General features: G+C 49.0%; 1 protein-coding gene across 6 annotated transcripts in view; it reads left to right on the top strand.

Moving 5' to 3' along the window:
• GYG1 (glycogenin 1) overlaps nucleotides 1-13,402 on the top strand; it is a 33,803-nt gene extending 20,401 nt beyond the window's left edge. For 5 of the 6 annotated variants that reach the window (XM_077864756.1, XM_077864758.1, XM_077864760.1 and 2 more), the window contains exons 6-8: nucleotides 10,054-10,273; nucleotides 12,204-12,254; nucleotides 12,533-13,402. In XM_077864756.1, the coding sequence (XP_077720882.1) occupies nucleotides 10,054-10,273; nucleotides 12,204-12,254; nucleotides 12,533-12,706 (445 nt within the window). In that variant the 3' untranslated portion in view covers nucleotides 12,707-13,402. The remainder of the gene's footprint in view (nucleotides 1-10,053; nucleotides 10,274-12,203; nucleotides 12,255-12,532) is intronic. The other variant, XM_077864757.1, reaches the window with a different exon arrangement.
• The last annotated feature ends 540 nt before the right edge of the window (nucleotides 13,403-13,942 follow it).

Genomic DNA, 13,942 nt, shown 5'->3' with positions numbered 1-13,942 from the left:
TTAGTGCTAATTTTGGAAATCTCCTTGGTTTATTGCCATAACTGTAGAGTATGTGACGCACTGGGGAAGTGGGGAACAACTGCATCCGTGTGCTGGCTGTCAGCTGGCCTGTGGCCCGACAGCAGCCCCCGCCGCCTCGGTGCGGCCCGCCCTTGGGGGTGTCCACCCCACACTTCTGGATAAGACCTTCCAGAGTGAGGCTTTGTCTCACCCCATTGCTGCCCATTTAGGAATGTTGAAACCACATCACAGAACTCCTTTTTCCCTTCCCTCTGCCAGAAAACGCCTTTGTTTCTTGCAGAGATCCATCTCCAGAGACGTTTTTCGTACAAATGGGAAGGGCTGAAAGAACAGATAGTTCTATTCTTTTTTGTTTTGTGTTAATGTAAAATTGTGACCCTGTTCTGCTAAGCCGAGGTAGATGATCACGAACAACATTTGGGCTGTCATAGCTCTTCCACAGATTGCCCTGTGCACCTCTGGGAGCTCAACATGAGTGTGAGGGGCTCCAAATAACCTTGGGGGTGGGGGTGGGGGTCTCCGGGACTTAGTGGCCCTGTGGTGTGCCAGCCTTCCCCAGGGACAGTGTACGGGTGGTGGTGGGTAGAGTGAAAAACTGTGGAGTGGTTTGGAGCAACTTGGGCTTCACAGAGGAAGTAAGAATTTGTCTTACCAGCTCCAAACAGCCATGTGCCATGAGGTCACTGAGGCAGTATTTAGATGCCCCGGAATCTTAGAATCTTAGAGCCTTGGATATGTTAAAACACATGCTACACTTAGAACAGTGTAGCCTTGCTATTTTATGGTATTTTTTTTTTTTTTTGCTAAAGGATGGCCTAATATGAATCCTATTTGACATGAATTTGAGCCACGGAGGTAGCATTTCTAATGCCTTTCTCTGTATACTGTCTGGATAGTACAAAACAGAAAGGAAACACACTTAATAGTTCTATCACTTTGAGTGATGAATACTCAAACATAGCTTCCGAAAAACATAATTAGTGTGTTTTCTGTAATAGAAGATCCTCTTTAACACAGTATAATTTGAGAGCCAAAATGCTTAGTCCAATAACTTATAAGGTGATTTGTAATAGATGAATTGAGAAACAAGTGCATTTCTTAAATAATATTCCTGAAAGTGCCTAGCGTGTTTAGGAAATAGTAGGCTTATAATCGATACTAGTTTCTTTTCAGTTTTCTTCATCTAGGGGGCCTGTTTTATTCGTGTAGTTTAGAATCTGGCTTGTGCATAATGCTAGGCAAAAATCTCCTCAGCCTTTAAAAAAAAAAATCAGTCATTTAGCTCTATTTTAGCTTTCTATCCTAACTAGAGACTAAAAGCTACTTATGGCATTTTGTGCCATATAAAGTGGGCCCGGAGCAAAGAGAGTTCTCTGGTATTGCTTCAAATTGCCATACAAATTAATTAGTCATATTGATTGACTACAGAGCTTGTTTTACCAAATAATTTCCAAGTATTTTAACTTTTTTTTTTTTTTTTTTTTTTTTTTAACTCAAGTTCAGATATGATCTGAGACCTGGCTAGTCTAGTCTTAGAAAGTGGATCTAGAAACCTAAAAGATTTCTCTCCATTTGCTTACTGCTTTAAATTCTTCTGAGGATGTTTGTATACACTGTTATTTTTTTCAGGAATGTGGCCTATAAGACCTTCTCTTGAAAATAAGTATTTTCCCAAAAATGAAATGAACCTTTGGGGTCCTGAATTCTGATGTTCTTGTGTGTTTCTGATTTGATTGATTTTTTTTTTTCTTGCCCCCTGAGACACCTTTGGCTCCAGCCCCCCATCCATGACTCTTGTCTCTGAAGCCAGAGCCTTTCTGTGTTCATTACTTTCGCACACTTACATCTGCCCCTAAACCCCAAGGCCTTGGAGTTTGGATCTTATTTTTTCAGCTGTCTGTCTGTCCCCTCACCCGTTCGTCTGGTTGGCGGGCCTGCAGCACGTAGAGGGTGCCACACACCCTGCTTGCTGAGGGCTGCAAAACGAGGGAGCTTTAGGCTACGAGGGTACAAGGAGTGGTACCTCCTGAGTAAGAAATGCCTGCAGTAGGAGACACCACGAGGGAGGAGGGGAAGAGCGTGTGGGTGGAGTGGAAGACGTACCCTCCAGGTCTTGGACTGGTGGGCTGCAGACTGGATTTGTCCCACAGTTATGTTTTGTCTTCCTTACATGGTTTCCTTTTTTTTTTTTTTATTTTTTTTTTGAAAAAAAAAATCTGATATTTGGTGGGATGTGGAAGAAAGATGTCTAGTGACTTACAGATTTGAGGCCATAAGCAATGAAAGTAAAGGAGTTGCCATTTTCTAAGATGGGGGGGGTTGGAGACAGGTTTTTAGGGGACAGGGATTGACCAAAGATGTATTAAATATATCCAGTTTGGGATGTATTAAGTGTGAGGTGCCTATGAAACACCCTAAGTAAGTAGATGTAAGAGTGGGGAGTTGCGGAGAGAAGTCCTGGTGAGACATACACATGGGAGCGTCGGCCTAGAAGTGCTGTTCATTGTTATGAGACAGGACAATGTAACCCAGAGAGTGACTGATAGAAGGGTCCTGAAGACTGAGCCCCAAAACAGGAAAATGTGGAGGAGCAGGGACCCGGGATGGAGAACAGTAAGGCAAGAGGAGACCCCAGGAAAGTGATGTGCTGCACAAGTCGACCAAAGAAAATGTTCCTGGGGGCAGGAGGGTCCCACCTGTGTCTGATGCTGCAATTAGGTGAGAGGACAGTTGAGAATTGGCACCGACCTAGAAATGAGGAGGTCACTGGGGGACTGACAAGAGTGCTCTGCTGGAGTGGTGGGAGGAAGCCTGATTGAAGTGGGTCCGAGAGAATGGAGAATCGGAAACGGTGAACATAGACAAGTCTTCTGAAGCATTTTCTTTAAGAGGGAGCAGAGAAATGGGTTGGTAGCTGCATAGGGCTTTAGGATCCAGAGGGTAGGCAGTGGAGGTGGTTTTTTTGAAGATGGGACAAGTCACAGCCTATGGGTAGATTGATGGGAATGATCAAGAAGGGCAAGAGTGAGCACACTAATGCAGAAAACTAGACTTGCTGGAGTCATGTCCTTGAGTAGCTAAAAGGCCGTGTGTCCTGGTGCATAGGGGGGAGGAGGGTATCAGGTAAGAACCAAGAAGGAGGGCAGAGTGAGTACATACAGATGAAGGCGGGTGGGTATATTGGTTGAATGAATGAGGGAGCAGGCAGCCAGCCAGGAGGGCACAGAGACCAACATGCTGTCCCCAGGAAAGTCTCATGGTGGCCTGCAGTCGAGGGGCTTCCCTTGGCCTACTCTGTGAGGACAGGCCACCCTGGTAGGTGAAGTAGTTGACGAGGTCTTAGTATAGGTGATTAAGTCCACCTTGGAGGACTGATGTTCTGATTTCCAGGGCATGATTGGGATGAAAGGTGGGGACAAATCAGGAGGGTCCCTGGTGGCCACAGTTGTTTGCCGTTGGGTAGCAGCTGTCCTTTGGTGACGGGATGTGTACCCAGCTGTGCTCCATGGTCCCGACCCCCACCAGCTCTGCTCCCCCCCTGCCTGGACGGCCCTCGGACGTTTGTGCTCATGACCCCTGGTTTAGACTGGAGGGTGGGGGGTGGTAAGAGGAGGCATGTTGGGGGTTGGGGGAAGAGGTGGCCACATGCCGGACAGCGGGAGTCGCTGCGGTGGGTAGAGGATGGGTGGCCCATGCTGCTGCCACATTTCCCAGAGGAAGGTCTCCCACGCGGGGCCGTGTTCTTCTGCTCGGCGCCTCGTGCAACATCACAGATAAAGCGCTGTGTGAGAAGTCAGCCGGCCCCGGGTGCACGGCCAGGAGGTGGCTCCCTTTCCATCCTGACGCTCCTCTGGGCTCACCCACACGTTACCAGCTGCTGAACTAGTCATGAAAATTCTATCTGACCTTTGGTGACATCAGGTCACAGGGATTACTTTAACGGCTAACATAAGCAGTATTATTGCTGGCTCACGTTCAGACTCTGTCTTGTGATCTGGACGTCTCTTTTGAGATTCTATCAAGTTAAAATTAGAACATTTATTTTAAGAGATGTATGCAAGCTGAGACAAATCCCCGTTACTGGGTCAGAATGAATGACTCTTAGTAATTTAGAGACCATTGTAATATGTACCCAGTGTTGTTTTTGTTTTTGTTTTTTTATTCCTGGCTGGTAACTTGGTAGGTAAGTCAGGCAGTGAGTCAGTGAACCCTCTGGTTTCCTTGTTCTGGGTCGAGGTCAATCGAACTTTTATCTTTTGACATCAGTAGTTCCCCCTTCTTGTTAGTCAGCTAACTATTTTGCTTTCAGCCAGGCAACGTAAGTTCTGACCGCTGCCCCTTTGTTGCCTTTGGTGAAAGAGCCAGAACTAGAAAGACGTCCCGAGCTTACCCTTCTATAAGACGCGAATAGCCCCACATTTGCATTTAGGCTGAAATATTCTTTTAAGCAAAAACCAATTTCCCATTTCACTTATGACCTGTTTTCTTATCTCATTTTGATATGGTCTTTTTGGATTTTCATACACAATTGAAGAGTAGTTGGGACACCCAGGTGTGTGGCTCAGTCGGTTAAGCGTCCGACTCTCTATCTCTGCTCAGGTCTCAGTCTCGGGGTCTTGAGTTCAAGCCCCACATTGGGCTCCATGCTGGGCGCGAAACCTACTTGATTAAAAAAAGAAAAAACAAATTTAAGAAAAAAATTTTGAAGCGCTCAATTGATTAAAATGACACAAAATGATTTTTAAAAACCTTCCTCAGGGAGCAGGATTGAGACCTAAAAATAATTACATGAAATTCCTATCTAGATTAATTAAAACTCCAGATACCAAAAAAAAAAAAAAAAAAAAAAAACCCCAAAATGGTGTTTGAGACCTCTTGCTCACCTTTTTTGCAAACCGTTTTGTTGGGAAAGCTAATAGAGCAAGGCCTTCCGGCTGCTTTGCGTGTAAGTGCGTACTGTTCTGTTTGTACGGGTGGAGCACAGGTGTACAGCCTTCCCCTGTAACGCACGAGCCCTCCCAGGTGGCGGCCAGGGTGAGGCCGGACGGTGCCCCCTCTGTCAAGCCCAGGCAGCCCTCGGGGATTGCCAGGAACGTGGCCGTGTGTGACCACCTCACCACCACGGCGAGTCCGTCTCCTCTTCCCTCCCACCCTCGTGTCGGAGCCCCGTGTCTCCCATTAGCAGCCGCCTCGCTCGGCCCCCGCCCACGTCGTCCTCCCGTCGGGGGCCTGTGGGCTGCCAGGCCTGTGCTTCCCGTCCGGAGTCCTTGCTCTGAAACGTGTGTTGCTCCTGCCCCTGCTCCTTTGCACAGACCAGTCCGGTGTGTGGGGCCGTTCGGCTAAAGGAACACCCCGATACCTAATTAAAAAACTAAAAAGAGCTCCCAGTGTTCACTGGACAGAAGCAGGACTGACCGTGGCCAGGACCCGGGACCCCTCAGCCTCGCAGGACTGCGTTATGCCCCGGCGCCCCCTTCCTTCCTCCGTCCTGCATCCCCCTGCGTCGCACTCCTGGATACCCGCGAAGGCTCGCCGTCGCCGTCTGGCCTCCGTACCCCCAGCCGCAAGAGAAACCTGGGCGCGTGAAGCGTTTCTTGACTTATTTTTGCGGAGATTTGGGTAGCCGTTGGGCGGTCACATCACATCCCCACCCTCCCGCTCGCCTCTTGCCGTCACCCCCATCCTACTGGCACCCAGGAATTCCTCGACTTTGGACACAAAGGGCCGTCCCATCCACGTCCACGTCCACGTCCACATCCACATCCACGTCCACATCCTCCGGCCACACAGGGCGTCGATGATTCAGATTAAAGAAGGCCCTCAGGGGTCCCGGCTCCACCAAGGGGGAGCCCAGGCCTGAGCCACAGCGCGATGCAGGCCGTGGCGTGTCCCCGGGTGCCGCTGTTGACGTGCAGGGGAACGGGAAGGGGTATCCGACCGCCTTGCGGCCCCTGAGCCCCTTGGGGCACAGAGACGTCTAGAGGCAGAAGCGCCCGCCGTGAGGGGTCCGCAGCGCTGCAGTGGCCTCTGCGAGCTGGACCCTGCTGAGAACAGGGCTTGTTCGCGAGCTTTCGTCCCCAGTGGTTACTTTCTTGCTCCCTCCTGGAGCGTATTGGGGATGTTTCCGGGGCCCGACGGGCACATCTTCCCACTTCTCAGGGTGACCTCCGAAGTAACAGATGTCACTCCCAGATGACGTCCTTCTACTTCTGGGGGTGCCTGTGAGTAACAGCCCGGTTGTGGTTAAGACTCCGGCTGTGGAACCGGCGGCCACGTGGAGGCCCGGCCCCGGCCGCCCCGGCGCTCCCCAGCCGCGTGGTCCTAGACACGTTCCGTGAACCGCTTCACACCTTGGCCTCCTCACGCAGTCGTTCCGGACATTACCTGAGGTGCCCCGTGCAGCCGCGCCAACGCTGGTTAAGCGTCCGGTACACGTAGGACCCGCTTCTGTCTGCTGCCCCGGAGCTCCGTGTCCTCGTGTGCGCGGTGGGGAGAGCGGTGAGGACGCCGGAGAGCTGCTGCCGTATTCACGGCTCCGTCTCCTCGGTGCGGTTCCGTCCGGTCCTGACGACATGACGTTGGTGGGTCTAGGCGGGGCCGCGGGCTCAAACTCCCCGCCAGTGTCCTCCAGTGTCCTCCGGGAGGAGCCGGCTCGGGCAGGGGCGGGGCGGGGGCGTCGGGGAAGGAGGAGGAGGAGGAGGAGGAGGAGGCCGCACCTGCTCTTCCCCGGGTGCCCGCTCTGGCCTCAGGCGTCTGGTCTGTCGTGGAGGCCGCGGCGAGGCAGCGCTGCCGCCCGTAGCGCACAGCAGGCTCGGGCGTCCGGGCTGGGGCCGTCACCACAGAGCGCTGGTCCCCGCCGGAGCCTTGCCGAAGGCCGCCTCCTGCCTCTTCCGAAACCCCCACGGCCCTGGGAGCCCCGACCTTTGCCTCGTGTGCACTGTTGATTCTTCTTTTCGTGTTCGAGGACTCCTTTCCCCGTGTGGGTGAAAATCTTTTGGGGTCGTGCGCTGAACATTTAACGGTTGCTTATTTATTTGTGTATTTTGTAAAGACTTTATTTATTCGTGAGAAACATGAGCGAGCAAGAGAGAGAGAGAGAGAGAGAGGCAGAGACACAGGCAGAGGGAGGAGCAGGCTCCACGCAGGGAGCCCGACGCGGGACTCGATCCCCAGACCCAGGATCGCGCCCTGGGCCGCAGGCAGATGCTCAACCGCTGGGCACAGACGTCCCGACAGTTGCTGATGTCATTGGTAGCCGTGTCTGCACAAATTCTGCGCGTTGTGATCTCTGTCCTTGTAAGAATAAAACGGGGGCCTTGCACACCTGTGCGCGCACGTGCCTACGTGTAAAATGTAAAATGAAGAGCAAGCTTGGGGACGGACACCAGGAATCTTGTTTATGTTCAGAAGAAAGGCCACGTGGTACACAGCGCTCACTCCAGGAGCGAATTTTCGGGGGGCTGCGTCTGGCGCGGCCGTGGAGCGGCGCGTGGGGCCCGGGCTGGGGGGCCCGGCTGTGCCTGTGCCTCGGGGCCTCGGCGGGCGCCCCTAGTGCGTTAGCGGGATCGGCCGTGGGATTGTTGTCTCCCCCAGTCGTGTCCTTAAACAAGTGTGGGCCCCAGGGCAGCCCGGGGGGCCCAGCGGCTGAGCGTCTGCCTTCGGCTCCGGGCGTGACCCCGGGATTCGGGGATCGAGTCCTGCGTCGGGCTCCCTGCGGGGGGCTGCTTCCCCTTCTGCCTGAGTCTCTGCCTCTCCCTGTGTCTCTCCTGAATAAGTAAATAAAATCTTTTTTTAAAAAAAAAAGGGCAGCCCCGGTGGCGCAGCGGTTTGGCGCCGCCTGCACCTGGGGTGTGATCCTGGAGTCCCGGGATCGAGTCCCACATCGGGCTCCCTGCATGGAGCCTGCTTCTCCCTCTGTCTGTGTCTCTGCCCCTCTCTCTCTCTGTGTCTATGAATAAAAAAATAAAATCTTTAAAAAAAAAAAAAAAAGTTTGGGCCCGAACATAGGCCACTGTCCGAGAACGATAGCCGACGGTAGGTCCCTGGCGTTCAGAACCAACCAGCCCACGAGCCTTTAACAGCTTGGGGGGCCCGAGGGGAGCCCCGCTGCGCCACTGGCCTGCAGGATGCGGGTGCTGGGGGCCCCTCCCGGAGCCCGGGTCGCCCGCTTGCCCTTCCCTGCCGGCGTCGCCTCTGGCCCCGGGGCGTCCCCTCGGTGGAGTGTCGCTGCTGAAGTGTCTGTGAGGTCGCCAGCCCGGCCTGCGGTGCAAGCTGCGCCCTGCCCGCCTCGGTGAGCGCCCGCCTGCGGCCCTGGGCGCCCGCCGTCCCCACCCTCCTCTTGGCCTTGCCGTGTTCCTCGTTATTATTTGGCTTTATGTACCTAGAGTCCCTCCCGGCCACAGCAGGACCGCTCTTAACTCTCACTCTTTTTAAGAAATTATTGTAAAATACATACACAAAAGGCTATATAAAAAAATTTTTTTTTAATTTCAAGTTAAGGAATGGAACACAACCTGTACCTTAGAGGCCGCCATCCGTCCCTTTCCATCACTGCTTCCTTTTTCCCCCAGAGATAACATCATGACCCATTGATTAGCTTCCTATGCTTTAAACAGTACTTTGGTTTGGTTTTGCCCTATGTAATTGGCTTCTTAGATAAGAATTTAGTTGAATTTGAATTTTTTCAGCACATTTAAAAAATTCATCCATTTGCTACGTGATGCGTGTAGCTGTAGTTCATTTATTTTCACTGCTGCACCGTAGCCCATGATCTGACTACCCCAGGAGTTGTCCTTTAAAAATGATCAAGTGAGGGATCCCTGGGTGGCGCAGCGGTTTAGCGCCTGCCTTTGGCCCAGGGCACGATCCTGGAGACCCAGGATCAAATCCCACGTCAGGCTCCCGGTGCATGGAGCCTGCTTCTCCCTCTGCCTGTGTCTCTGCCTCTCTCTCTCTCTCTCACTGTGTGCCTATCATAAATAAAATTAAAAATAAATAAATAAAAAAAAATAAAAATGATCAAGTGGACAAGTAACCATAAAAATCCCAGTGACCTTCAACAGTAAGTATGTGTGTCTTGCCCAGATGTTGGTGGATCGGCTGGAGCGGCTCAGGTGGTCTCGGCAGGGTTTGGGGCCGGGCCAACAGGTTGGCTCCACATCTGCCCCATGGGGCTCCTCCATTCTTCTGCTGGCAGAGGTCCCTCAGAGAGAGGACCAGAAACAGGGCGGGCTCTCTGTTCAAAACACACCGTCCCTTCCTCCCACATTCCACTGGCAAAGGCGGGTTCTGCGAGCACGCCCCGTTACCAGCGAGGCGGGAGGTTCTCCCCCTGTGGAGACTGGGGAAAGGAGCCAGGGTTTGCTGAACAATCTTAACCTACTAGGATGTGGTCATTTAGGTTGTGTGTAGTTAGGAGTGTTTCAGACGGCACTGCTGTGCTGTGAACACTGTGATCCTATCTCCTGTTGCTCGTGTGTAAGAGCTCCTTTAGGATAAATGCCTGGGAGCTGAGCCGAGCTTCCAGGCCGGAGGCGTGAGCGTCTTCAGTGTCGCTCAGTAATACCAAATGGTTCTCCAAGTGGTTGTGCCTTTCCCACCACAGTGGGTTGGTGTTTTGGTTGTTGCACTGATCCATTGCTACTTTTGGATTTTTGCATATATTTAATATACGATGGAATAATTTTAAAAGTATGTCTAAAAATTTTTTAGTGAGCTCAAGTTCTTTTTTTTTTAAGATTTTATTTATTCATTCATTCATGAGAGAGAGAGAGAGAGGCAGAGACACAGGCAGAGGGAGAAGCAGGCTCCATGCAGGGAGCCCGATGTGGGACTCAGTCCTGGGACCCCGGGATCACGCCCTGAGCTGAAGGCAATGCTTAGCCACTGAGCCCCCCAGGCGTCCCTCATGTTCTTTTCCAACCACTATTTCCAGCAAAAGGTGCATCGCTAAGGCTACAGAACAAAGTGCTGCTTCTCTTTTTGTTAGTCCTCAGAATCCACTAATGGTTTCAACCTGTGTCCTCTTGGCAGATTTGGTGCAAATGCCAAAGTTGTGCATTTCCTGGGACGAATCAAGCCATGGAATTATACGTATGATCCTAAAACAAAAAGTGTCAAAAGTGAGTCTCATGATCCCACCATGACTCATCCAGAGTTTCTCAACCTGTGGTGGGACATCTTCACCACCAACATTTTACCTCTGCTTCAACAATTTGGCCTCGTCAAAGACACCCACTCATACTTAAATGTGGTAGGTTCTGTTTTTTTCTTTCAGGTAATTTAATGCTGTATTTGTTCTTAAAACTTGGTATTCTGGTAGACGTAGAGTGTTTAGTGGTATTTTAAACAGAGATAAGATTTGTTGAAAAAAACTGTTCATCTTACAGGGAATAAATACTGCCAGCAAAGACTAAAACAGTAGATTTTGTGGCAGATTTCATTAGATCTGAGAGCATAAGAAAGGACTTTATAGGTTTTATATGTATGTGTGTGTACATTTGAGAGTGTGTGTCTATATACACACACACACGTATCCATATCTAGTGTCTGTAGAACACTTAGCCCATTATCCTAAAATTCTGAGATTATTCCTAAAGCATAAAGAGGTTGCCTTATTTCATGTTTTAGAAACTGAAAACATTTAAATATACATATTTTTTGTTTTTGCCATCTGCTTAGAAGAATGCATTTTCAGTGAACGTTACAATAACATGAACATGCGAAAATAAATACTTTCTAGGATTATTTTGGTTTGCCATATTTGTGCTCTTGCAGTTACGTAGAATCTTGAAAAAGAAGCCTCCTTGTCAGAGGAAGATGACATTAACATTTACAGCAACAACTTGCTTAGCCTCTTGCCTGACTTTGAAGGTCTTCCTCTGGGGTGGTTATTTTGGAAGAATTGAAAGAGGATGAGAAGTTACACTTCTGTGCTACATATTAAGATATTGAATGGGCGAATTACAATCAATTCTAACTGACCAGTTACTTACTTTGCTATAATTATAAGAGGCTAGAAGGTTGTAAGACATCCTTTTCTTTGCCACGGTAGAGATTTTTTAGCCTGATTCACATAGTAGCACTTGTACCAATATATAAAATGGAGAAAGGGAAAAATAACATAATCTTCTTTAGTTCTTTATATGGACCATGAAATAATACTTGCACAGCCCTCGGAATATTGCCTGGAGCACAGTAAGCGCATAAGGAAAGGTGGATATTAGCATGTAATCCTTACAACTACTCTAGTCAAGTATTAGTGTTAAGTTTCTTTTTATATATGAAAATTAAGTGAGGCTTAAAGAAGTTAAATAACTTCTCTTACATATAAAACACTCATCAAAAGCAGAACTGGGACTCAAGTCTAGACTTGCAAGACTGCTACCTTCTGAACAACATCATGAAACAAAGGATTCTGGAAGAGCCTCCCTATGTCATTCCTGTTGCAGGTGGAAGCAAGGCAGGGCTAATCCAGGCTAAGGAATTACGTGGCTTCAGCTACGAAACAGCCCCATGGAATCTGCCCAAATACCTTGGAGTTCCAGTGTATTTAAACACCTACATAAACACACACATTCATATAGTGCAACAAAAACTGGTAATCAAAAATTCTGTTCTCCCATTTTCTCTGTTAAAAGCAGGACCTCTTGGTATCCATTCACCTTCCTTTTTCTCTGCTGTTCCAGTACCTTCTCACCTCCCCTTTTTGAAGACTAGCTCTGACACTTGTTTTGGCACAATTGAAGTTAGTTGCCTTTCTACGAGTAATTAGATTCTAATTTAGCGTAGGGTAGGTAGGTTTGCTCATTTCCTGCACATTTACCTTCTCCCTTCCACAACCCAAGGACCAAGGAAAAGGGTGATGGGAATTGACACAGTTGTTGAAAACTAAGCAAATTAACACAAGCTACAAGAATAGACGCTCCTTGATAAGCTTCAACAGGCAGATGAGTTCGGGGCATAGTCTCAAAACCGTTAAGCTCTGGTTTTCTGGTCTTCTCTAACGTGACAACCTATGTACGTGGTGTGGCTCTCTGGGTAGGTGCCTTGTGAAGCTTAGCCTCTGAGGTATCATTTTGTTTAAGTTCTCAACCTTTCAGAGCCCACACAGATCGAGAATTTATCGTGAGACCGTGTTCGCTTGTCCGTCCATCTTACACTTTCTAATGAACTGTTTGCAGCTTTCAGACTTGGTCTATACACTGGCTTTCTCTTGTGGCTTCTGTAGAAAGGTATGCAGAACTTAAACATTAACCCTAATTACTTTGTTCTCCCAATGTTTTCACCGAGTCAAGAAGTCCTCATTTCGTTAGGAAAAAAAAAAAAAAAAATCATGCGACCCTTGTATTTTCTGTGTCTTTCGTTTGTTTGTTTCATGTGTTACTTTTCAGTTTTTGCTACTTTGCATGATGATTCATCCTGGCTTTTCTCACCTTCAACTTATTGCATTCTTTAAAAACAGTCTGATTGTCAGCGCTCAACGAGTCTCTGATTATGCTCTCCTTTTTAGGAAGGCGTCTCGGGAGCCATATCGCATCTGTCCGTTGGGGAGACCCCGGCTGCGGCACAGCCTTTTGTGTCCTCAGAAGAACGGAAGGAGCGGTGGGAACAGGGCCAGGCTGATTACATGGGAGCAGATTCCTTTGACAACATCAAGAGGAAACTTGACACTTACCTCCAGTAGAAACACTGCCATTCTCCCATGGACACATCCACTTCACTGGGCACTTGTTTCTGATACTTAGCATCTAGAGCTGGGTTAGGAAAGGTCTGTTACAGTTGCTAGAAGCTTTGCTAAAATTCATCAGATGAGGGGATTTTGCAGGACAACAGGTGAGAACCAGGCAGAAGTCGCAAAGTAGCAGCAGCTCTGTTACGTGGACCGTGTTCTGCTTTTTAATCCTAGGCTTATTCAGCTCATATGTCGGAAATTCTTACTTTTGCTGATGGCCAACAAATGTGGTAAGGGAACCCAGGCTATTAAAACGGCTACATTGCCGCCGAGAAACGTGCCAGTGCAGGCCCTGAATCAGCCTCCCTCTGATGGGACAGGGTATCTCTCGCTTGCTTGCTTGTCGTACCTCTCACTAGACTTGCGTTTTAGAGTTGCTCAGAGACTGCCAGAGTGATCGTGATTCTGCTTTCAGGTAAAGACCGCCCGCGGCACTGCTGAGTGATCCGTGAACCTCTCGACAGGTGGCGTTGGCCCATTCTGTTTCCTAATTGCAGTGTCTGAAACCGTTCACCAGTGTCCCATGTGTACAGTAAGGCCGCATGCTAACACGCTCTTGTTCGGTTCTGTGTATCTGTAAACAGCAGTGTGTTCTCTGATGGTCACCTGCCGGGGCACCTTGTATGAAAATAAAGACTTGTTGCCATATCTTGGTTGTCTAATTAAGGGATTCCCACTCCCCTTGGGAAAAAAAATGTATTAGGTGGTTTTTCGTAAGTTGTCAGTGTTTTAAAAACCAGTGTAAAACTTGACACCGAAACCGGTGTCTGGATATGTAGACAGTCTGGTGTTCTCCAGTGACGGTGACGGATGCGATCGATGGAGGAGAGTGAGCTCGAATTTGTCTGTCAACTCACAATATATCTCGGTATCAAGGGAGTATTCAGATTTTAGAACATATTATAACGTTCAAATTATCAGAGGTTCATTGTCCGTCTCGGGACACATTTGATGGCCTTTCAGGACTGTTAGAATCAGTACTGGAACCAGTGACTTCTAGTGTTTTTATCCATGAATCAAAATGATGGAAGTATAGAAGGGTATTTATTAACCGTACAGGTGAATCTAGGTTGCAAGGACGGCAAGCCAGGGATGGGCAGGATTCAAAGTGACCTTTTAAAACCATTTTGAGTAATCAGAGATCATTCTATTGGGAACAAAACAAAAGCAAAACAGTAGAGGAAACCA

Source organism: Canis aureus, chromosome 22 (genome assembly GCF_053574225.1).
Source record: "Canis aureus isolate CA01 chromosome 22, VMU_Caureus_v.1.0, whole genome shotgun sequence".
Taxonomy (NCBI): Eukaryota; Metazoa; Chordata; class Mammalia; order Carnivora; family Canidae; genus Canis; species Canis aureus.
The sequence above is the reverse complement of the archived record's forward strand: the minus strand, read 5'-3'. Positions and strand labels throughout refer to the sequence as shown.